At 43.2% G+C, this 22753-nt stretch overlaps 1 protein-coding gene across 4 annotated transcripts; it reads right to left on the bottom strand.

The window, feature by feature from the left end:
- Positions 1-4160: 4160 nt before the first annotated feature.
- Positions 4161-22438, bottom strand: LOC135555410 (ras-related protein Rab-37-like). Of its 4 annotated transcripts, none has more exons than XM_064987813.1 (9): positions 22146-22438; positions 17132-17242; positions 7907-7948; positions 6985-7051; positions 6838-6890; positions 6416-6481; positions 5842-5898; positions 5515-5591; positions 4161-5329 (listed from the first exon to the last, which is right to left on the bottom strand). In XM_064987813.1, exons 1-9 carry the CDS (start codon positions 22308-22310, stop codon positions 5221-5223), a joined length of 747 nt encoding a protein of 248 aa, XP_064843885.1. In that variant the 5' UTR covers positions 22311-22438; the 3' UTR covers positions 4161-5220. The 4 variants fall into 4 exon arrangements, with proteins under 4 accessions (XP_064843885.1, XP_064843882.1, XP_064843884.1 ...); XM_064987810.1 differs by lacking the exons at positions 17132-17242; positions 22146-22438 and adding exons at positions 11710-11820; positions 15283-15868; XM_064987812.1 differs by lacking the exons at positions 17132-17242; positions 22146-22438 and adding an exon at positions 15283-15869.
- Positions 22439-22753: the final 315 nt, after the last annotated feature.

The following is a 22753-nucleotide window of genomic DNA, read 5'->3' on the forward strand; positions in this document are numbered from 1 at the left end:
CAGATCCTCCTCTCCACCCTCTCCGAGTTGGGCATCTCCGGTGCGGCCCACGCTTGGATTGCGTCCTACCTGACAGGTCGCTCCTACCAGGTGGCGTGGCGAGAATCTGTCTCCTCGCCACGCGCTCTCACCACTGGTGTCCCCCAGGGCTCTGTTCTAGGCCCTCTCCTATTCTCGCTATACACCAAGTCACTTGGCTCTGTCATAACCTCACATGGTCTCTCCTATCATTGCTATGCAGACGACACACAATTAATCTTCTCCTTTCCCCCTTCTGATGACCAGGTGGCGAATCGCATCTCTGCATGTCTGGCAGACATATCAGTGTGGATGACGGATCACCACCTCAAGCTGAACCTCGGCAAGACGGAGCTGCTCTTCCTCCCGGGGAAGGACTGCCCGTTCCATGATCTCGCCATCACGGTTGACAACTCCATTGTTTCCTCCTCCCAGAGCGCTAAGAACCTTGGCGTGATCCTGGACAACACCCTGTCGTTCTCAACCAACATCATGGCGGTGGCCCGTTCCTGTAGGTTCATGCTCTACAACATCCGCAGAGTACGACCCTGCCTCACACAGGAAGCGGCGCAGGTCCTAATCCAGGCACTTGTCATCTCCCGTCTGGATTACTGCAACTCGCTGTTGGCTGGGCTCCCTGCCTGTGCCATTAAACCCCTACAACTCATCCAGAACGCCGCAGCCCGTCTGGTGTTCAACCTTCCCAAGTTCTCTCACGTCACCCCGCTCCTCCGCTCTCTCCACTGGCTTCCAGTTGAAGCTCGCATCCGCTACAAGACCATAGTGCTTGCCTACGGAGCTGTGAGGGGAACGGCACCGCAGTACCTCCAGGCTCTGATCAGGCCCTACACCCAAACAAGGGCACTGCGTTCATCCACCTCTGGCCTGCTCGCCTCCCTACCACTGAGGAAGTACAGTTCCCGCTCAGCCCAGTCAAAACTGTTCGCTGCTCTGGCCCCCAATGGTGGAACAAACTCCCTCACGACGCCAGGACAGCGGAGTCAATCACCACCTTCCGGAGACACCTGAAACCCCACCTCTTCAAGGAATACCTAGGATAGGATAAGTAATCCTTCTCACCCCCCCTTAAATGATTTAGATGCACTATTGTAAAGTGGCTGTTCCACTGGATGTCAGAAGGTGAATTCACCAATTTGTAAGTCGCTCTGGATAAGAGCGTCTGCTAAATGACTTAAATGTAAATGTAATGTACATGTAGGAAAAGTTAAAGTGACTACGCATGAATCAGAAACAGAGAGTAGCAGCAGCGTAAAATACGGGGGGGGGGCACCAAGGAACTTGAAGCTCTCAACCTGCTCCACTACAGCCCCGTCGATGAGAATGGAGCATGCTTGGTCCTCCTTTTCCTTTAGTCCACAATCAGCTCCTTTGTCTTGATCACTTTGAGGGAGAGGTTGTTGTCCTGGCACCACACTGACAGGTCTCTGACCTCCTCCCTATAGGCTGTCTCATCATTGTCAATGATCAGGCCTACTACTGTTGTGTCGTCTACAAACTTAATGATGGTGTTGGAGTCGTGCCTGGCCATGCAGTCAAGGATGAACAGGGAGTACAGGAGGGGACTGAGCACGCACACCTGAGGGGTCCCCATGTTGAGGATCAGAGTATTGGATGTGTTGTTATCTACCCTTACCACCTGCGGGGCAGCCTGTCAGGAAGTCCAGGATCCAGTTGCAGAGGGAGGTGTTTAGTCCCAGTCTCCTTAGCTTAGTGATGAGCTTTGAGGGTACTATGGTGTTGAACACTGGGTTGTAGTCAATGAACAGCATTCTCATATAGGTGTTCATTTTGTCCAGGTGGGAAAGGGCAGTGTGGAGTGCAATAGAGATTGAATCATCTGTGGATCCTTTGGAGCGGTATACAAATTGGAGTGGATCTAGGGTTTCTGGGATAATGCTGTTGATGTAAGCCATAACCAGCCTTTCAAAGCACTTCATGGCTACAGATGTGAGTGCAACGGGTCGGTAGTCATTTAGGCAGGTTACCTTAGTGTTCTTGAGCACCTGCACTATGGTAGTCTGCTTCAAATATGTTGGTATTACTAATGCAGTCAGGGACAGGTTGAAAATGCCAGTGTAAACACTTGCCAGTTGGTCAGCAAATGCTCGGAGTACACGTTCTGGTAATCCGTCTGGCCCTGCGGCCTTGTGAATGTTGAACGGTCTTACTCACATTAGCTACGGAGAGCGTGATCACACAGTAGTCCGGAACAGCTGAAGCTCTCATGCATGCTTCAGTGTTGCTAGCCTCGAAGCGAGCATAGAAATAATTTAGCTCATCTGGTAGGCTTGTGTCACTGGGCAGCTCGCGGCTGTGCTTCCCTTTGTAGTCTGTAATAATTTGCAAGCTCTGCCACCTCCGACGAGCATCGGAGCCAGTGTCGTATGATTCAATCTTAGTCCTGTATTGACGCTTTGCCTGTTTGATGGTTCATTGGAGGGCATAACAGGGTTTCTTATACGCGTCTGGGTTATGATCACACTCCTTCAAAGTGGCAGCTCTACCCTTTAGTTCAGTGCGGATGTTGCCTGTAATCAATTACTTCTGGTTGGGGTATGTACATACGGTCACTGTGGGGACGACGTCACCGATGCACTTATTGATGAAGCCAGTGACTGATGTGGTGTACTCCTCAATGCCAATGGAAGAATCTTAACCACCTTCATGAGGTATCTCCTGGAATGCATTTCAATTAAAAGGTGTGCCTTATTAAAAGTTCATTTGTTGAATTTCTTTCCTTCTTAATGCATTTGAGCCAATCAGTTGCGTTGTGACAAGGTAGGAGTGGTATACAGAAGATATCCCTATTTGTTAAAAGGCCAAGGTTATATTATGGCAAGAACAGATAAAATAAGCATGGAGAAATGACAGTGTATCATTATTTAAAACATAAAGGTCAGTCAATGCAGAACATTTCAAGAACTTTGAAAGTTTCTTCAAGTGCAGTCGCTAAACCCATCAAGCGCTGTAAGGAAACTGGCTCTCATGAGGACCACCAAAGGAAAGGAAGACTCAGTTACCTCTGCTGCACAGTATAAGTTTGTTAGAGTTACCATCCTCAGAAATTGCAGCCCAAATAAATGCTTCATAGAGTTCATGTAACAGACACATCTCAACATAAACTGTTCAGAGGAGACTGCGTGAATCAGGCCTTCATGGTCGAATTGCTGCAAAGAAACCCCTACTAAAGGACACCAATAAGAAGAAGAGACTTGCTTGGGCCAAGAAACATGAGAAATGGACATTAGACCGGTGGAAATCTGTCCTTTGGTCTGATGAGTTCAAATTTGGATTTTTGTTTCCAACCACTGTATCTTTGTGAGACACATATTAGGTGAACAGATGATCTCCGCATGTATGGTTCCCACCATGAAGCATGGAGGAGGTGTGATGGTGTGGGGGTGCTTTGCTGGTGACACTGTCAGTCATTTACTTTGAATTCAAGGCACACTTAACCAACATGGCTACCACAGCATTCTGCAGCGATACGCCATCCCATCTGGTTTGCGCCGCTTAGCGGGACTATCATTGTTTTTTCAACAGGACAATGACCCAAAACACTTCCAGGCTGTGTAAGGGCTATTTGACCAGGAAGGAGAATGATGGAGTGCTGCATCAGATGACCTGGCCTCCACAATCTCCCAACCTCAACCCAATTGAGATGGTTTGGGGTGAGTTGGAATGCAGAGTGTAATAAAAGCAGCCAACAAGTGCTCAGCATACGTGGGAACTCCTTCTACACTTTTGGAAAAGCCTTCCAGGTGAAGCTGGTTGAGATAATGCCAAGAGTGTGCAAAGCTGTCAAGGCAAACAGTGGCTACTTTGAATAATCTAAAATATATTTAGATTTAAGAACATTTCGGTTTCTACATGATTCCATGTGTTATTTCATAGTTGTGATGTCTTCACTACTATTCTACAATGTAGAACATAGTAAAAATATAGACAAACCCTTGAGTAGTTGTGTCCAAACATTTGACTTGTACTGTATATATATATATTTTTGCTCAGAAAACTTGGGGGGGGTCAAATAAAACCACCAGTGGGGAAACCCTGACCCATTTCCCCAGAGACTCAAAGAACAGATATACAAACACACACTGCAATAAAACACCACCATCTTCACTACAAAAAATAGTTTTTATATACTGTACGATAACAAAGCACTTTTCCATGGCACTTTGTGATCAATGTGACACCTCCACAGAGAGTGACAATAATTGTGACATCAAGCAAATTCAATAAGCAAACATTCATAATGAACCAAATACAAAGGAACATTTTACACAATGCAACCCATGTACAGTAGAGACACAACAACAACGTCCATTAATGATGACTGATAGAGGCTCCACAACAACAGTGTCTGAGGGAGCTCTCTCATTGGTGGATGGCACGTTTAAAAGCAAATCAAAATTCATGCTGGAACTTCTGACCACCACCTCAATTAACATTTGACCACAACATTTCAGAAATTAATTTTAATTTGGAGTATAATTACAAAATGACTGTCATTAGACATATTTTAACCGGAAGAGGCCGCATCTGAGACACGCTGTGTATGACACCGCAGTAGTAGAGGGTACTCCTCGTACTACATGTATAATGGCATTTAATCCTGAATAGAATGTGGTGAAACATATGAAGCCGTGAGCCCCCCCAAAAAATCTTTATTTTATTCCAGCTAACATCTTAAAGTGATCAGATCATTTCTTCATAAATATGGCAATATTGGGGCAAGAAATTCCATTTGGATTTCCAATCCTTCCTTATGGCAATAATGAGTAAGGCTGACAGGCTGCAGCATGTGATACACATGAACTAAATTATCTCAGCATGTTTCAAATATAAATTCACATTTTAAATACACTGGTAAAGGATTTCTATCCAACTGAAAACACTGACATGGTTTTTCTCCTGATCGGGGTAGAATGAGGGTTGTCTAGTTGCTATAGGCTTTCCAAGTAGATGGTGAGCAGACCAGGTGCTCTCTTTTCATAATGTGGTTGCTCTGCTCTTTTTGACTACTTGCTATCGGATGATGCTATTTTAGGGGGACTGTCTCTCTACTGCTCTGTCTCTCTCTCTTTATTTCCCTCCCTCCCTCCCTAGATGTTTGTCTCTCTCTCGCTCCTCTCTCACTGTGGCCTGGTGTGGTGTAACAGTTGGTGAGAGGTTCAGCTACATGTAGCCACCACAGCAGCCAGACTTCTGCTTCTCAGACGCAATGTAGTCGTGGATCTGGAACTTGGGCTCGTTGGGCTGCTGGGCAGCTCTGTGCTTCAACTCCCTGGCAGAGAGAGCGCGCGCGAGAGAGAGAGAAGGAGAGTGTGTGGGATGGAGCAGTGCAGAGCAGAGAAATTGGAAACATAAGGGAAAGAGAAGGAGAGATGAGGAACATAATTGGGCAATATGTCTTTGCCCTTTCACATACAGTGCAACTTTCATTTAGAAATAACATGAGTCGTGACTTACTTTGCTACAGCCAGGAAGGCCAGCTCTACGTTGACTCCAGTCTTGGCACTGGTCTCCATGAAAGGGACTCCATATTCCTGAGAAGCATCCAGGGCTTTTAATGGCACTACTCAAGTACACCACATCGTATGAATGGACTCACTACCAGACACTCAGTGATACATCTCTCAATCACTTGAGGGAACATCAGTTCACAAGTACAGTATATAAATCAACATTTCAAGCCTATTTTCATTTCACAGTGCTGTACAGTTGCTTTTGAAGAGGCTAATTGGTGTGTTGTGGTAGGAGAGTGGAGCAAACCCTTAAGTGTGCCTTGTCTCTTACCTTGGCCAGCTTCTCTCCCTCCTCACGCTTGATGACCCTCTCTCCGGCCATGTCCGTCTGTTTGGACAGAGCAGAGGAGAGTCATGGACACACCTAGTCCATTAGATCCAGAGAGGCACCACTACATCAGCCCACACAAGCCACAGCAGTTCCCAGGGCATTCTCCAGGCTGCCTCTGAGTGTCTGACCACAGGACAAACATTGCTCAGAGAGAGAAATGTTCCCGGTCTTGTTGCTCTCCCCAGCTCTGGGGGAACGTGACAGCAATGACCCAGTGTCTCTGTAGTAGCACCACCAGAGGGAGGGGCACATGATCTATGGGTGCTGTTGAACTGGAGATGCCACCAGTTCTATTTGAAATCATCACAACACATGTATTCACTAGTAACGTTCTAATTCGGCTTCAATATAAACTCAGAGGCTGAGACACTGTGTGCGTGCATGTGTAATTAGGCTACAAAGTCAATAGCAGAGACAAATATGTTTCTGTGTGTGTTGTGTTCTTATTGTTACATTTGGTATGATGACTTCTCTTGGTATACTCTACAAAACCAAAAGGATATACAGCTCACACCTTGTTGCCGAGCAACATGATGACCACATCCTTCTGAGCATACTCATGAATTTCAGTCAGCCAGGCCTATATGGGAGGGGGGGGGAGATTTAAAAACGGAGATTAGTCAGTAGAAATGTCAGTGCTAAAGGAGACCCTCTCTACAAAAATGTAATACATGTCTCTGCTCCGCTGCTTTGGTAACAATTCTCCATTCTGAGCTGCACTTCCTCTTATCCCCTAACATTCGAAAACTTAAAAATGGCTTCTTGGAAATGTCATGAAATGTCATTGCGGAGTTCACTTCAGTAATGTAATGTGGAGGCCATATATTACTTGGCATGTCAAATTAATTATGGGTTCTTCCTCTAAAAAAGGGGGCTTATGAGAAGACATGAGGAGATAAGAAGGAAGAGTGAAGAGTGACATGATAGGTTTCTCACCCTGATGTTGTCAAAGGATGACTTGCTGGTGATGTCATAGAGCAGGAGGAGGGCTGAGGAGAGAAAGGCAGAGTCTCACACAGCCACGTGTTCTTAGCATTCTACAACACACACAACCAGGAAGTGTTTTAATAGAGCAGAGATTACCCTGTGCGTCTCTGTAGTAGGCGTGCGTGACACTGCGGAATCTCTCCTGTCCTGCAGTATCCCAGATCTGGGAGAAAGAGGTGAAACAAATGAATTATAACAATGTAATAAATCTGGAAAACGGGACAATATCTCAACCACAGGAAGCAATGAGCATGCAAGTCATAATGGGAAATACGTGAAATTAATTATCAATATATTTTTCAGTGTAATACATTAGAATAGTCAAGTGGCTTATTTATTTTACCAGGTAAGTTGATTGAGAACACATTCTCATTTACAGAAATTACCTGGGGAATAGTTACATGGAAGAGGAGGGGGATGAATGAGCCAATTGGAAGATGGGGATGATTAGGTAGCCATGATGGTATGACGACCAGATTGGGAATTTAGCCAGGACACTGAGGTTAATACCCCTAATCTTACGATAAGTGGCATGTGATCTTTAGTGACTATAGAGAGTCAAAAAACACCCGTTTAACATCCCATCCAAAAGACGGCACCCTACACAGGGCAATGTCCCCAATCACTACCCTGGAATCTTTTTGTTTTAGACCAGAGGAAAGAGTGCCTCCTACTGGCCCTCCAACACCACTTCCAGCAGCATCTGGTCTCCCATCCTGCTTAGATTCAGAGGCAAGCCAGCATTGGGATGCAGGGTGGTGTGCTGCTCAGACAAAACCTACCGAAGGCATTTAAATGTTTGGCACCTCTCAGCCAGCATTGTCAATAAAACAGGATATGATAACAACGTATTTGCAATAGATAAGCTACATAGGGACACTTGCGTGTTGACCACATACGCCACTGCCCACTGTATAATATTATGATAGTGACTGTGGTTGAATGAATTAGACTGGTAGGGATAGGATCACAGGAAGAGTGGCATCAATGTTGGGTGTAGAGGTCCCTGCTCTCTCACCTGGAGTTTGACCTTCGCGTTGTCCACCGTCACAACTTTATTCTGAGGAGAGGAAACAGTTAACCACAGGACTGTCTATGGGGGCCTTTTTGCATAATAGAGAGACTCAAACAAAACACATCACAGGTATTTAAATATTAAGAAGCTTCAGAAAGCAAGAATATTCTAAAGAACAAACAGACCGAAAATGGCACAGCATGCTGTATAGCAGTGGCGACCCGTCATTCAGTGCAGGTGGGCCTGTGAGCCCCACTTTTTTTGCAATAAATAAATATATATATTCTGTTTTTTGGGGGGGGCTTGCCTGTTTTGCATGTTATTTTGGCATTAATGTGTCACATAACAGTTTGCAAACAGTAAAAAAATAATAATAGTACATATCAATGAGTTAATAAAGCTGCATATAAACAGGCAGCTCTAAAATGCAGTTGTTTCAGCCTAGCTCAGTGCTTTATGTGGTGGTGGGGCAGGAAAGCAGAAAATAGGAGCATTGCACTGTGATTGGCTCAGTGTTCGGTCGGTCATAGGGACACACTGTCACCCACCTTTAGTAAGAACAGACATCAAGAATGCGAGCCCTTTGGGTTCTGCCATAGGCTTAGACTAGAAGTGCCCTTCCAAGAAGGCTCAAGGTCATTGGCCACAGATAAAATGACGTCAAATCATGTTATATCTACAGTAGCTTTGATCGGACTGATCATGTCAACATCTTACTTTCAAAGTCTTAGCTAGCAGTCATCATCAGTTGTCATCAAGTCAACAATCTACTGGCAAATATTTTTTAATCCTTGTCATATTAAGAGAAATAATGAAGACAAATTATAGATAAAACGTATCGGTGCTCATCGGCCATTGGACGTAAAGATTACACATAAATCCAGAAAATGACCAAGTTTGATGACAAAATTTGCGCCACCTTCACAAGGTGAGTCCAAAAATGTATTTTATGCTGCTGCATAAATTATGTAATATGCAAGGGAAACATGTATACTGTAGCTAAGAAAGTAATACTAAGTGTTTAATGTGTAGTAACCTGTTAGTAACCCATGTGCCTCACCGTAATAATTTGGTGTATTTTCACCAACGCGTTATTGTAAACACATCATTCGTGGCCCGGTGTGTGCTGGTTTGGCTACTGTTTTGTACAGCTTTCACCCAAACGGCTTTCAATGTGCCTCACCCTAATAATTTGGTCTACTTTCACTTCTTAATTTCGCCTACTGTTCTAACTTGGTGGTGCATATATAGCCTATAACCTGTTTTAGAGAACTGTAATCATTGAATGTTGTAAAAGCTTTCATTGTCTGTTTATATGTTTAAATCCTACGGTTCTGACTTGGTGTACAGGGAGAATACTGTAAGAATGGCCCATGTTCTGAATTCTGTTGCTGTACATTTCAAAAGAACTGAACAAATAATTATATTGACTATGTCATCGCTTGCTCATTAACATCTTAAATCGGAATTACGGATTGCCCCTTATACCATAGTTTGTACATCTCATTTGTCAGTAGAAACCACGTTTGTTTAAGCAAGTCAGCCATGTCTTTTTAAAAGGCAGTAAATGAGGCTGAATAAACTGTTTCCCTGCCAGACAAGGCTCCGCTGAAAGCCAGGTGTAGCAGTGGTAAGATGTCGGGACTCTGCTGTTGGGACAGCTTTATGTAGGCCCTAGCAGTTTGTGGGCACCGTTTGTCACCGTTATAGTGCAATTCATGTAGTGTTTAGTGTTATGGCTTTGATGGCATGCATCCCACTTTTTTTTGGGGGGGGGGGCACCAAGATTTCCATGCTAAAATCGCCACTGCTATATAGACTCATACAGACAACATGAAACTAAGAGGAGCTTCAGAGGCCGGCAAAGAAAGCCTATTGCTACACCCACACTACAAAGGTCCTGGAATTAGACTTAATTGTGCAATAGTGAGAATGAAGACTGGCAAAATAACAACCCACTCCCCCGCTAATTTCCTGTGGCTGTCAAGGACGCCATGTGATTTCCTGTATAGGCAAGATTCTAAAATAGTCATGAGTGAAAAAAAGAATATTAGCTACGGATATGGATTAGTGAAAAACATATCTTGTGAAAGGTGCTCTTCAAGACAATATAGAAGGAATATGGAAGATTGAGGAGGAATAAGATGCTTCCAAGTGAAAAACATATATTGTGAAAAATGCTCTTCGAGCGAGTATAGAAAGAATATGGAAGATTGAGAAGGAATAAGATGCCTAAGTAATGTGAAATGATGTGTCACTTCTAAACTAAGTCCCAAATACGTACATACACCCACCCACAAATACACTCACGAACATACCCAATGATACACATTCTAAAGGTCAACAAGTAACAGCTTGTTGTAAGGTCAGTCGGCTGTGTTGGTGTCATTATTATTCAGGTAACTGAACCAGTTAACCTCAACCTGGCCTTTTAAACTTCCTGTTTGTATTTCAGGGGAAAACAGGAGGAAAGTCACTAAGTGAAAACATGACACAAGCAACAATGTTGAAATGAAGGAAGTGAACGCGACAAATCACTTCCTCTAAGCTAACCTTATTACTCCACTATCAGTACCCGGGTACTGTCAAGCCCCTGCCTTTCCTGTGAGCACACTGTGACAGACACACACACTCTCTGAAGTGAGTCCAATCTTCTAAAATGGGCCCTCTCAATGGGAGTCACCACCCATTGAGACTTCCACCTTGGCCGAACGGACATGGTCCAACCCCTGCATTAGTTGCCATGGGTTTCCATTTTTCCCTCCAATTATTACGCAGATTGACAAGCCCACATGCTGAGTAACTGCTACAAGGAAGCAGGGCCAAAATAGCCCTGCCATGTTAGAGCTAGTCAGAGCAGTCTTCCCATCCACACAGGGTATTGACTGGTATAGCTGGAGGCTCAGCAAGGAACATATTGACTGACCATGTATCAGTCTCAAAATCATCTTGCTTTATAATCTTCTGTTCAATACAGATGCAATGCAAGTAGCCGTGGGTTGTCACTACACACAACTCATTGTTATAATGCACTTATTTATGAATCTCATGAATAGTTATTACCTGTTGCACAAGCATGGATACAATTATCTCCATTTGTGTACATAAACGCTCCACACATCCCTATCCATGTTGTACTCCCATCCCAGGCAGTCCTAATGTCTACACCATCAACACTGAGTGGTAATACAGTACTCTGCCTTAATGCAACATCATTTCCTCCAAAACCGCCTTTTTACCAGCCATTAGATAGTGTTTTCTTTGGAGGGGGAGCGGGACCAAATCCACTGGTGCAAGAGTCTTTCTTTCTGTCCATATTCTCTCTCTTTTTCCATCTCTAACTCATTTTCTCTATCTTTTTCTCTCTGTCTCTCCAGCAGCTGGTTGGTAGCTATGGAAATCTGTCCTCCACATGAGAGCTGCTTGTGACAGAGTATCGTTTGTGGGGGTAACATAAAGTACAGCTCCTCCAGGCTGAAAACAATGATTCTGGAGCCATATGTGGCACAGTAGCAGAAGTGCTCTATGGACTTGACTGATTTGTGAAAGGGTTTGTACATTTTGAGCCATCACTGCATGAACACACTTTAAAGTGGTTATTGGATTTACAGATTTAACTGAAATAGGATGGGAAAATATTTTATGTATGGATTCTTCAACATTCTAGCGTTTATCTTGTAAATAGACCATTTAGAAATAAGAAAGAACAGAAAAACAGCAGACAATGTATACATTATGAATGTATAGACACAAAGAACCTTCCAACCCCGAGTTGACCCCACTGAATCTACTGACATCTCTCTCACCCTAAAGTCTATTCCCACGGTGGCTATGAAGTTGCCTCCCAAAAAGGCCCCGTCTTTAAAGCGCACCAGCACACACGTCTTCCCCACCGCAGAGTCTCCCAGCAGCATCACCTAGAGAGGCGTCACAGCCAGAGGTCAGAGAGAGGGATTAGGGGTCATACCTGGGCCCAACACACTGACATCAACCCTCACATGACCAGAAGAATGGTAATAACTCCAAACAAGCTTTCACTGAACAATGTTTGGTGTTAAGAGATTAATCGTAGAGTTCAACTGGTTCATATGCAAATTACTTTCTGAAAGTCATCTGTTGATTATTTCATGATGCTGTGTATCCATGAGAAGTGAAAATTATAAAACTAGAATTTCACGACATCATGATGACTAGTGTTGTTAAGTGTCAAAGCACTGACTCATGATCCTACTGCAAAATGTTCTTGTTGTTTTAGCCTCATCTGAACTTCCTGGTTATTTATTGGGCGCCTGGTTTAGTTTGGATATTTTATCCATCCGTTGATTTCATCTTTATAAGGTTGTAGACTAAATGACGTGGTTGATGTGTGGGACTTACCCTTATTCATTGCAACATGAGTAGTGTTCTGCAGTAAAACAGCTGAGTGGATATGTATGAGAGATCATATTTGCACAAACCATCATGGGACTGATGTGAAACTACTTGACTATGTGAATGACCTGTTGTACTTCTGCTTGGCCTAGTCCATTAACCAACTCCTGATTCTGATCAATCCCCAAACGCTCATGATTCAAAGTACAATATGCACCTTTACTGGAATTACATTTTAAATACAATAACATGGACTTTTCCCCCTGAGATTTGCAGAGAAATGTACTATTACATGGTATGCAGTTAACCTGTATTACCAAGTGCTACATTCTTCCTGGAGCCAATATTTAGATATCACTAAGAATGGGAGGACTGAATAGAGTGATTCATATCAAATTAAACTGTGTCACATTGGATACAATATCCAGTTGTGTAAAGTAATACTTAAGTAGTTTTTGGGGTATCTGTACTTTATTATATTTCTGCCAATTTTTACTTCACTACATTTTCAGACACCCAAAAGTACTCCTTACATTTTGATAGATAAATGGTCCAATTCACACAATTATCAAGAGAACATCACTGGTCATCCAAACTGCCTCTGATCTGTAGGACTCACTAAACACAAATGCTTCATTTGTAAATTATATCCGAGTGTTGGAGTGCGCACCTGGCTATCCGTCAATACAAAATAAAAACATTTAAATTGTCTCCTCCCTCTGGTTTATACTTTTACTTTTGATACGTAAGAATCAAAAGTAAATGGAATTGCTCAAATGTACTTAAGTATATTTAAAACCAAATACTTTTAGACTTTTACTTCAGAAGTATTTTACTGAGTGACTTTCACTTGAGTCATTTTCTATTAAGGTATCTTTACTTTTACTCAAGTATGACTGTTGAGTACTTTTTCCACCACTGACATTATCCATAAGGGAGGGGTGAAATTGGTGTGCACTTGTGTGTGGCAAGGCACATAATTGATACTGGTGTGGTAATTAAGAGTAATGTAAACAGAATAGAAGCTTGCCACAATGATAACAGCTGTTCTTATTCCATAGTGGTATATTGTGCTACATTAAGGGGAAACTTCACAAAAGCAAGGGCTACCCTCTTTAAAAAAGGTGCTATCTAGAACCTAAAAGGGTTCTTTGGCTGTCCCGATTGGAGAATCCTATGAAGAAACCTTGTTGGTTCCAGGTAGACCCGTTTTGGGTTCCATGTAAACTCAGCAAAAATTGAAACGTTTCTTTTTCAGGACCATGTCTTTAAAAAAATAATTTGTAAAAATCCAAATAACTTCGCAGATCTTCATTGTAAAGGGTTTAAACACTGTTTCCCATGCTTGTTCAATTAACCATATACAATTAATGACCATGCACCTGTGGAACGGTCGTTAAGACACTAACAGCTTACAGACGGCGAGCAATTAAGGTCACAGTTATGAAAACTTAGGACACTAAAGAGGCCTTCCTACTGACTCTGAAAAACACCAAAAGAAAGATGCTCAGGGTCCCTGCTCATCTGTGTGAACATGCCTTAGGCATGCTGCAAGGAGGCATGAGGACTGCAGATGTGGCCAGGGCAATAAATTGCAATGTCCGTACTGTGAGACACCTAAGACAGCGCTACAGGGAGACAGGGTGGACAGCTCATTGTCCTCGCAATGGCAGACAACGTGTAACAACACCTGCACAGGATCGGTACATCTGAACATCACACCTGCGGGACAGGTAAAGGATGGCAACAACAACTGCCCAGGTTACACCAGGAACGCACAATCCCTCCATCAGTGCACAGACTGTCCCCAATAGGCTTAGAGAGGCTGGACTGAGGGCTTGTAGGCCTGTTGTAAGGCAGGTCCTCACCAGACATTACTGGAAACAAAGTCTCATTGGGCACAAACCCACCGTCGCTGGACCAGACATGACTGGCAAAAAGTGATCTTCACTGACGAGCGGTTTTGTCTCACCAGGGGTGATGGTCGGATTCACGTTTATCGTCGAAGGAATGAGCATTACACCGAGGCCTGTACTCTGGAGCGGGATCGATTTGGAGGTGGAGGGTCCGTCATGATCTGGGGTGGTGTGTCACAGCATCATCGGACTGAGCTTGTTGTCATTGCAGGCAATCTCAACGCTGTGCGTTACAGGGAAGACATCCTCCTCCCTCATGTGGTACCATTACTGCAGGCTCATCCTGACATAACCCTCCAGCATGACAATGCCACCAGCCATACTGCTTGTTCTGTGCGTAATTTCCTGCAAGATAGGAATGTCAGTGTTCTACTATGGCCAGCGGAGAGCCCGGATCTCAATCCCATTGAGCACGTCTGGAACCTGTTGGATCGGAGGGTGAGGGCTAGGGCCATTTCCCCCAGAAATGTCCGGGAACTTCGAGGTGCCTTGGTGGAAGAGTGGGGTAACATCAAGAACTGCCAAATCTGGTGCAGTCCATGAGGAGGAGATGCACTGCGGTACTTAATGCAGCTGGTGGCCACACCAGATACTGACTGTTACTTTTGATTTTGACCCCCACTTTGTTCAGGGACACAATTCCATTTCTGTTAGTCACAGGTCAGTGGAACTTGTTCAGTTTATGTCTCAGTTGTTGATTCTTATATTCAAACAAATATTTACACATGTTAAGTTTGCTGAAAATAAATGCAGTTGACAGTGAGAGGACGTTTATGTTTTTGCTGAGTTTAGAACCTTTTCCACAGAGGGTTCTACATGGAACAAAAAAGGGGTTCTTCTATGAGGACAGCCTTTTTTAAAAGAGTGTACTGGTGTGCAGAGTAGACAGGCTACTGTATTTTAATAGATTTTCCTTAATTTGTTTGAGAGATGGACACCTGTACCACCAGTGAAGCGTCTCAATTAGGCTACAGTCAATATTAATGCCAGCAGGCAGCGCCATAACATGATCATAAGCATAATACTGTTAAGCACATAATAAACATAGCCTAATAATATATATCCCAATAATAAGAATAGCCTAATACAGACCTTGAAGGCAATATCAAAATACTCGCAAACCGAGGCGCATCTCTCCAACACATATTTTGATGTTCCGTTTTTAGTCTCTTTATCCTTCAACGCTGCCTTCTTTGTGGACATCGCAATGACTATCACCGAGATCTGTCAGCGCGCGGCGCGATGTTCCTCCCGAGATGCCAGTTACTCAAAACCAGTTAACACGAGCAATGAGTCCATAGGCAGTCATTTAGCGTTGTCCAAAACCACCCAGCGCTTTTTAAGAACAATTTATTGACGCTGAATCAACTAATGCCAATCATAGAGTCGTGGTTAAAACTTAAAGAGGGATTCTCTTGAGGACGCGGCTACATTCGTGGAGAAAATATGATCGATATGCGGAAACATTTCTCATTTATGCAGAACGGATCCGCATCATTCTTTACGCGTTGGCAGATGAAACGACGATGCTATTGTCATTTGTCCAATGAAGATAATGTTATTTAGGCCTATGAAATGAGGCCGTTTTTTGTCATTTTCATAAATGAAAACAACTAGGTCTTCAAACGAGCCACGGACGCAACAAGCAGTGATGGCACGAGTATTAGTCACAGGTGGTACTGAACTCGTTGATCATGAAAGAGGAGGAGTTCAGCGAACGAAAAAAAAACGTTGTCAACATGTTGCTTCTGAAAAATACACTTTTCGGTTTCAATTCTAAATTAATGCTATTCCATTGATTTCAGAATTCTGAAAAATTCCTACAATTGAATCCACAACATGTCAGGTAGATGGGCTTTCTTCACCAATGTCTACTTTTCAAAGGATGTTTGTAGCCTTGACAAAATACACTATAAACAGACAATGTTCATATGAGAATTTCTTTCACTTAATTGACATGACATAATGTCAAAAATGTTCTCCTAATTGCCAAGCCATGTATGATCATGTGGATGGATACCAGCTGAATCTTTGACTAAGAGTTTGTCTCCCCCCAGTGTTCAAAAGAGAGAGACGAGAAAGATAGATGTTTGTGGGTGTATCTCTCTAGCTCCATCACTTCACATTACAGACAGTTGTGGGCTCAGACAGACAGACAAACAGGCAGACAGACAGACAAACAGGCAGACAGAAAGACTGTAGAACCTTGGTTAATGTTCTATCCACCTAGTACAATAAAGGTTTCTGCAAGTGCAACCAAACCTTTTTATACCCACTGCATTTTCGTCACAACCTCTGACTGTATGACAAAGCATTTTTAGTGTCTCCAAGGTAAGCAGCTTTGTGTGTCCGTTTTCTGCATTGCTTTTGTGTGGCTTATATGCCTTCAGACAAACAAAGCCTTCGTCATCACTGTCTGTCACATCACAAAACAGTCAGGTCTATTTCTGAAAATAGCATCACCCTGAGCTTTATATCTTTTAGTCTCCTTTCTTTCTTTCTTTCTTTCTTTCTTTCTTTCTTTCTTTCTTTCTTTCTTTCTTTCTTTCTTTCTTTCTTTAATTTTCTCTGTGAATGGAAGCCCACCATACATCACCACAGTGATAATGTAGACTGTATATGAAGACAATCAATCACTCCAGTTCACATTCACAACAGTGAGTGATACATCTGTGAAACACAGCTATCCATCAGGGAACAGACCAACTGGTGCAACATTAACTGTAATCATACACCCGCTTTCCAGCAACACCCAACTGTGTGCTAAAGATCATTATGATTGCAGAAAGAGGAAGATGATTGGCACCTCAGACAACAGCATTTAGGGACCCTGGAAGGGAAGACACTTGTTGTCCCATCAATCCCAGTAACAAATTGATCTGGTCCCTTCATGGTCACTTGTCCCCTATGGCTCATGGCAGACAATAACGCAGAGACTCACCGTGAAGCCGATGCCCACAGTGGCAGAGAAGGAGCCGGGTATGAACTTGCCTTGGTCATACTGGACCAGCAGAGAGGTCTTCCCCACGCCGCTGTCTCCCACCATGATGGTCTGTGGATAGCAGGAAGAACAGAGAGCAGGTTAGCCACATCACAGCACTACACAGAACAGCACTACACAGAACAGCATAGTGCACTCTTATAAAAAAGGGTTCTCAGGCTGCCCCCATAGCATAACCCTTTTTGGTTCCACGAAGAACCATTTTGGAACCATTTTTTGTAGAACCCTCCATAGAAAGGGTCCTACATGGAACCCAAAAGGGTTCTACCTGGAACCAAAAAGGGTTCTTCAAATGGTTCTCCTATGGGGACAGCCGAAAAACCATTTTACTTTCTAGATAGCAACCTTTTTTAGCACAGAACAGCACAGCACACTGCTCATCTATAGGCCTGTACAATGAGTGGGTGTAAGCGTACCCTACTGTATATGTGCATCTGTTGCTTACAGTGCAGAACATGCCCTTGCCTGATGCCATATAATGTGTGTAATATAATGTGATGCTATGAAGGTCAGTTGGGTAAATACCCGGCGGGAGGAGGGAAATGGCCGTGGATGAGTCTGAATGTACCAGGGATATAAGGCAGATGCAGTCTGAGCATCATGTCAGCCATGGCTACTTGGATTCAAGACGATGCTCTCTGTGCCCCAAAGGGAGCATTAAGAGATCTCTCCTTGCCCACTCAACTGAAAATAAATCTCTTGTACAATGACACACAGCACGGACAAACACGCATCAGCAGGCTACACACACACACACACACACACACACACACACACACACACACACACACACACACACACACACACACACACACACACACACACACACACACACACACACACACACAGTGGTGTAGTAGAGAGTATACGCAGGTATACAGTGTATACCCACTTATTTTTTAGTGGGCCTTGTGTACACTCCCTTCTTAATCCCCATGATGCATATCAAAGTAGTGTAGTGGAGGTATATGCTGTATCAATAAATAAGTCTGATGGAACAGATCTGAATGTTTTGCTTAAAATGTTGATAAACTATTATTTCTTTACATTTTAGGCGCAGCAATGTGCACACGGCGGTAGGCCTATATTTAGAAAGAGGGGAGATCTAAAGATGTAACAACTATCATGGGTTGCTAATATGACTAGGATAATACCCTTGGCTGCTAGACAATGAAAGAAAGCTTAAAGAAAACCAATAGAACAGGAGTACGCATAAGAGGACGTCTTTAGAAAAGAATTACCTCCAGGTTTCTATGGTGGGATTTTGGCTATATAGGCTACTTTGAAGCAAGGTAAGACGTGCCTCGTAATATAAAGTGATATCAGAATGATATCATGATTATTTACAGCAATTATTGCCATTTGTTTTGCGATCTCCATATTGTGCTATATGTGCTACAGAAACACCACTAACCAAACAACAGTGCTAGGTGCCTGCACACTTGAATTAAAGGGTATCTACACAAACAAATCTAAATGTCTTACTCGGTTGACATCCTCATTTATCTTTCAATAGTAGGCCTACTATTAGCCTACTTGCACAGTACAGATTGGGTACCTGACTGTGAAGGATCAATACGGGATTGATCATTTTATGTCAGTCAGAGTGTATGTCACTGTTTCTCATAGAATTTTTCACGCAGAATGCCTTTCCCTCGCCGGCCAGGCCGTTGGGGAAATGTTTGGCAAAATTAGAGTATACCCACTTCTCCAGGCACCTCTGCACACACACACATGGAGAGAGAGAGAGAGGGTCCTCTTATACGATAGGAATGATTTTCCATTGCTGTGGGTCATGCGTCATCCCAACGGGGATCTGCTGTTGATTTGAGAGGGGAGCGTTGCACGTGGGCATCAATAAGGCCCTGTTGCTATGGTTATCAGGTTGGTGGCTGGCGTTGTGTGGCCAGCCTGGGGCTCCGTGGCAGCAGTCAGCAGACGCTCTTTGCCTCTTTTGTTGACATTTATCACCTCCCAGCAGGCGGTCCCACTGCCTCTTATCTGCTGGCTCATAGAGCCTCACAGCCCACTCAGCTCCCCAACACTCTAATCACTCACAGCCCACTCAGCTCCCCAACACTCTAATCACTCACAGCCCACTCAGCTCCCCAACACTCTAATCACTCACAGCCCACTCAGCTCCCCAACACTCTAATCACTCACAGCCCACTCAGCTCCCCAACACTCTAATCACTCACAGCCCACTCAGCTCCCCAACACTCTAAGCACTCACAGCCCACTCAGCTCCCCAACACTCTAATCACTCACATCCCTTTCTCAACTTTCTCATTTTTTAGGCCTCAGAAAGAAAATGTTAATTTCTTCATTACTGTCTCACCAGATATGTTAGATTTAGCTAAAATACATTATTTCTAGTCTTCACCCAGATGAACTCTTTCTCTTCCTACAGAATACTGTCTGGAGACTGGACTAGATATAAGTGCTGACATTAGTGTTGACCTTTTCAAATCTGGGATTGAAAATATCAGATTGATTTAAAATCTCAAATCATCCAATAGACCTTTTGAAGCGACTTTAAAATTCACTTATAGAAAGCTTTGGAATAACGTGCCATAACATTTCCTTGTATTTTCAAGTTTTATTTATATTTTATTAACGGATAGTTGTGGGGTGGATGCTTAGGAAAGGATAGCATTCATGGATACACGGTCACAACACCAACAACAGTCTGACGCAGACTTGCGGCTTCGTCTGATGACGCATGAAGCACAAACACACACAGTGGGTGTACCCTGTGTGAAGGCCTGAGCAACCAGAAGCCACTGTCAACCTATAACTACATTACTATTTCTTGTCATCCTCATCCAACTTTAATGTCTGTATGTGGGGGGGGGCAACAGGGGGTGGGGAGAGTTTTGAAAATGTAGAGGAAGTGGGGGTGTAGCATACCACAGGGGGCAGGGGAGCAATGTTTTTACCATAGCAACACACAAGCTCTCGTAGTAAGAGAGTACCAACTCCCCCCTGAGTTGTTTTAGTTAATCAGGCATGACCCCCTAACCCGGGTACCTGTCCGTGTACTCCGTTTCTTCCAATAACCAATGAGCAACTCAGCCGTAATTCCAGCTGCATATTGAAGGTAGAGATTGGTGACAGGCCAGTCTCTGTGGCAAAACATGTCTTTTTATGTAACCTTTATTTAACTGACAGGAGTGGCAAGGAATGGAATGATATCTAAACAGACTGGTACCCAGACTAATAACCCCCCACAGATGTCTCACAATTAAATAAATCAAAAACAAACTATAAGGGTATGTGATTCTGTCAACCTAGAGGAAACACCCATCTCCCTGCACATCTCTCTCTTTCTAATATAGCAAAAGGTTGTTGTTTTCCTTCAGTTAAAGAGAATCTACCTCTGGGGATGTCCTCATACACCAACTGAGTCATTACGCTGCATTGTTTGTGAAAGTAACACAGAGGGTAAATGGAAACATTCAACATAAGCACTTTCTGTTCCTACACTGGAATATTCTCAGTCAGTTGGCGTGCGGGCTGGATATATCTAGCTGCTTTGGGGAATGGAGTTGTTATAGAATGATCAAATTATTAGCATAACACTTGATGCCTATGGATAAATAATATATACTTTCTATGAATTTAAATACTTGCCCTAAAAATAAAGTGATATGAAAAAGTACGAGGTTAATATTAGATGCTGCTTACTAAAGCAATTTACACCAACAATGTTGATGAGTATAAGTGGGTGTATTGTGAAAACGATGATGTGACATTAAAGTGAATTTGGTCTCCAACTGTAAAGGAATAACATGCCCCAAGTCTCATCTTTCTTTCATGACATTTCCGCCCATCTACTTCCACCACACACCCACATATTTCCTGAGGTAAAAAAAAGTCATTAAAGATGCAAATTTCTCTAGAATAACTTAACGTTGGCATCAGTGCTAATGTCCTAAAAAGCAGCCTTGGTCTTTAACAGGAAGATGTTCTATCAAGGCTATGAGATTACACATAGGAAGGAACAGAGAACGTACAGGAAGCATACATATCAGGGTTGGGGTCAATTTCATTTTTATTCCAGTCAATTCAGAAAGTAAACCAAATTCCAATTCTAATACCACATTTTTCTCATTGAAAAGCATTGAAGAGAATTGGAATTTGTATTTATGCGTACTTCCTGAATTGACTGGAATTTAAATGGAATTGACCCCAACCCTGATACATATCCCTTCAATTTCCAAGTGTCCTCACATGAAGTACAAATAAAAATGCAGTCAATAATGACAAAGTATACATCCTATAAGTAGGCACTTGCTGGTGTATGCGTGTTGCTGTGGCTCACAAAAACAAAGGGGGGGCAGTTCAACCATACATTCCACGTTAGAAAGTGATAGTCAGGTTACATTTTCATGATGCAACCTGGAGGACAAAGTTCTATCTTTTTTTTATCCCATTGCCATTGGACATGTCCAGCTGTCAGCCTGGCTGTCCAGGGCCCCTGAAACCTGGCAGGGGCTGATTCAGGTGAGAGAGATGAATGAAGTCATGGAAGCTGGCAAAGGGAATGGGTTCTCCACAAGCAGTCAACCCACACTGCGATGTCCCTGCAATGCGCAACCATTCCAAATTGCTTACCTACATAGTCCAACTTTGATATTATTACCTCTACATTACACATAAAACTGAAATATCCACTCAAGTAGAATGCTGACTGTTGTAGGACCTCACATGTCACATAATGAAGGCATTGTTCACGCAGACAGAAAAGTTGACTTGTATACTATTACAGAGACACACTTAAATATTAAAATATATATTTATAAAAGAGTACAATTTAAAAGGTAGATTCTGTATATAGATAGGCTTCCCCAGTAGAATTGGCAAATTTAGCATACCTTATGTGAGTTCAGCCTCTTTGGTGATTTTAAATTAGCCTAAGTTAAGTGAAGTTGTGAAAAAGTAGCCTAATCACCTTGTGCATTAGGTCCTCGTTATAGGGGAAAGTGATCTCGAGGGGAGTCAGGCAGTCCTCTGTATCCGTGTCCACCGCAGATGACCCATAGGCACTGTCCGAGTGAATCGCCTCGCCCTGGTCAACACATTCCATTTCAGGGGTATTCTCCATAATGATATACATCTTTTTTTGTTCCTATAGAATCCTTTTGTCAAGGCACGAGTTGAGAAGCTTTATTTTTTTAATAAGCAGAGCTTTTAGACACGTCGCTGCAATAACTTTATCTCCTTTCCCCGCTCTCTCTCGTTTGCTGTCGCTCTTCTCTACACTCACCGCCCCCTCCTTGTCTAAATCCCTTGCACTTGCAGGTTTGATACTGATGCTCCTGGCAAGAACTATAGCCACCTAGGGGGATCATTTCCGCAGAGTCGAATAAAAATTTAAAGCAAAGCGCTCCTACTGGAAGCGGACACGGAGGTGTACTATAGAATTTATGAAACTGTGTCAACTGTGTGCGTTGAAGTGGAGGACATGCAGTGTTCAGCACCATGGTGAGCGCCTTTCTTCAAACGCAAATCATCACGTGTCTTCTCTTTGGGATTACCGCGAATTAGGACTCAAGTATA

Source organism: Oncorhynchus masou, chromosome 15, assembly GCF_036934945.1.
Source record: "Oncorhynchus masou masou isolate Uvic2021 chromosome 15, UVic_Omas_1.1, whole genome shotgun sequence".
NCBI classification, from domain to species: Eukaryota; Metazoa; Chordata; class Actinopteri; order Salmoniformes; family Salmonidae; genus Oncorhynchus; species Oncorhynchus masou.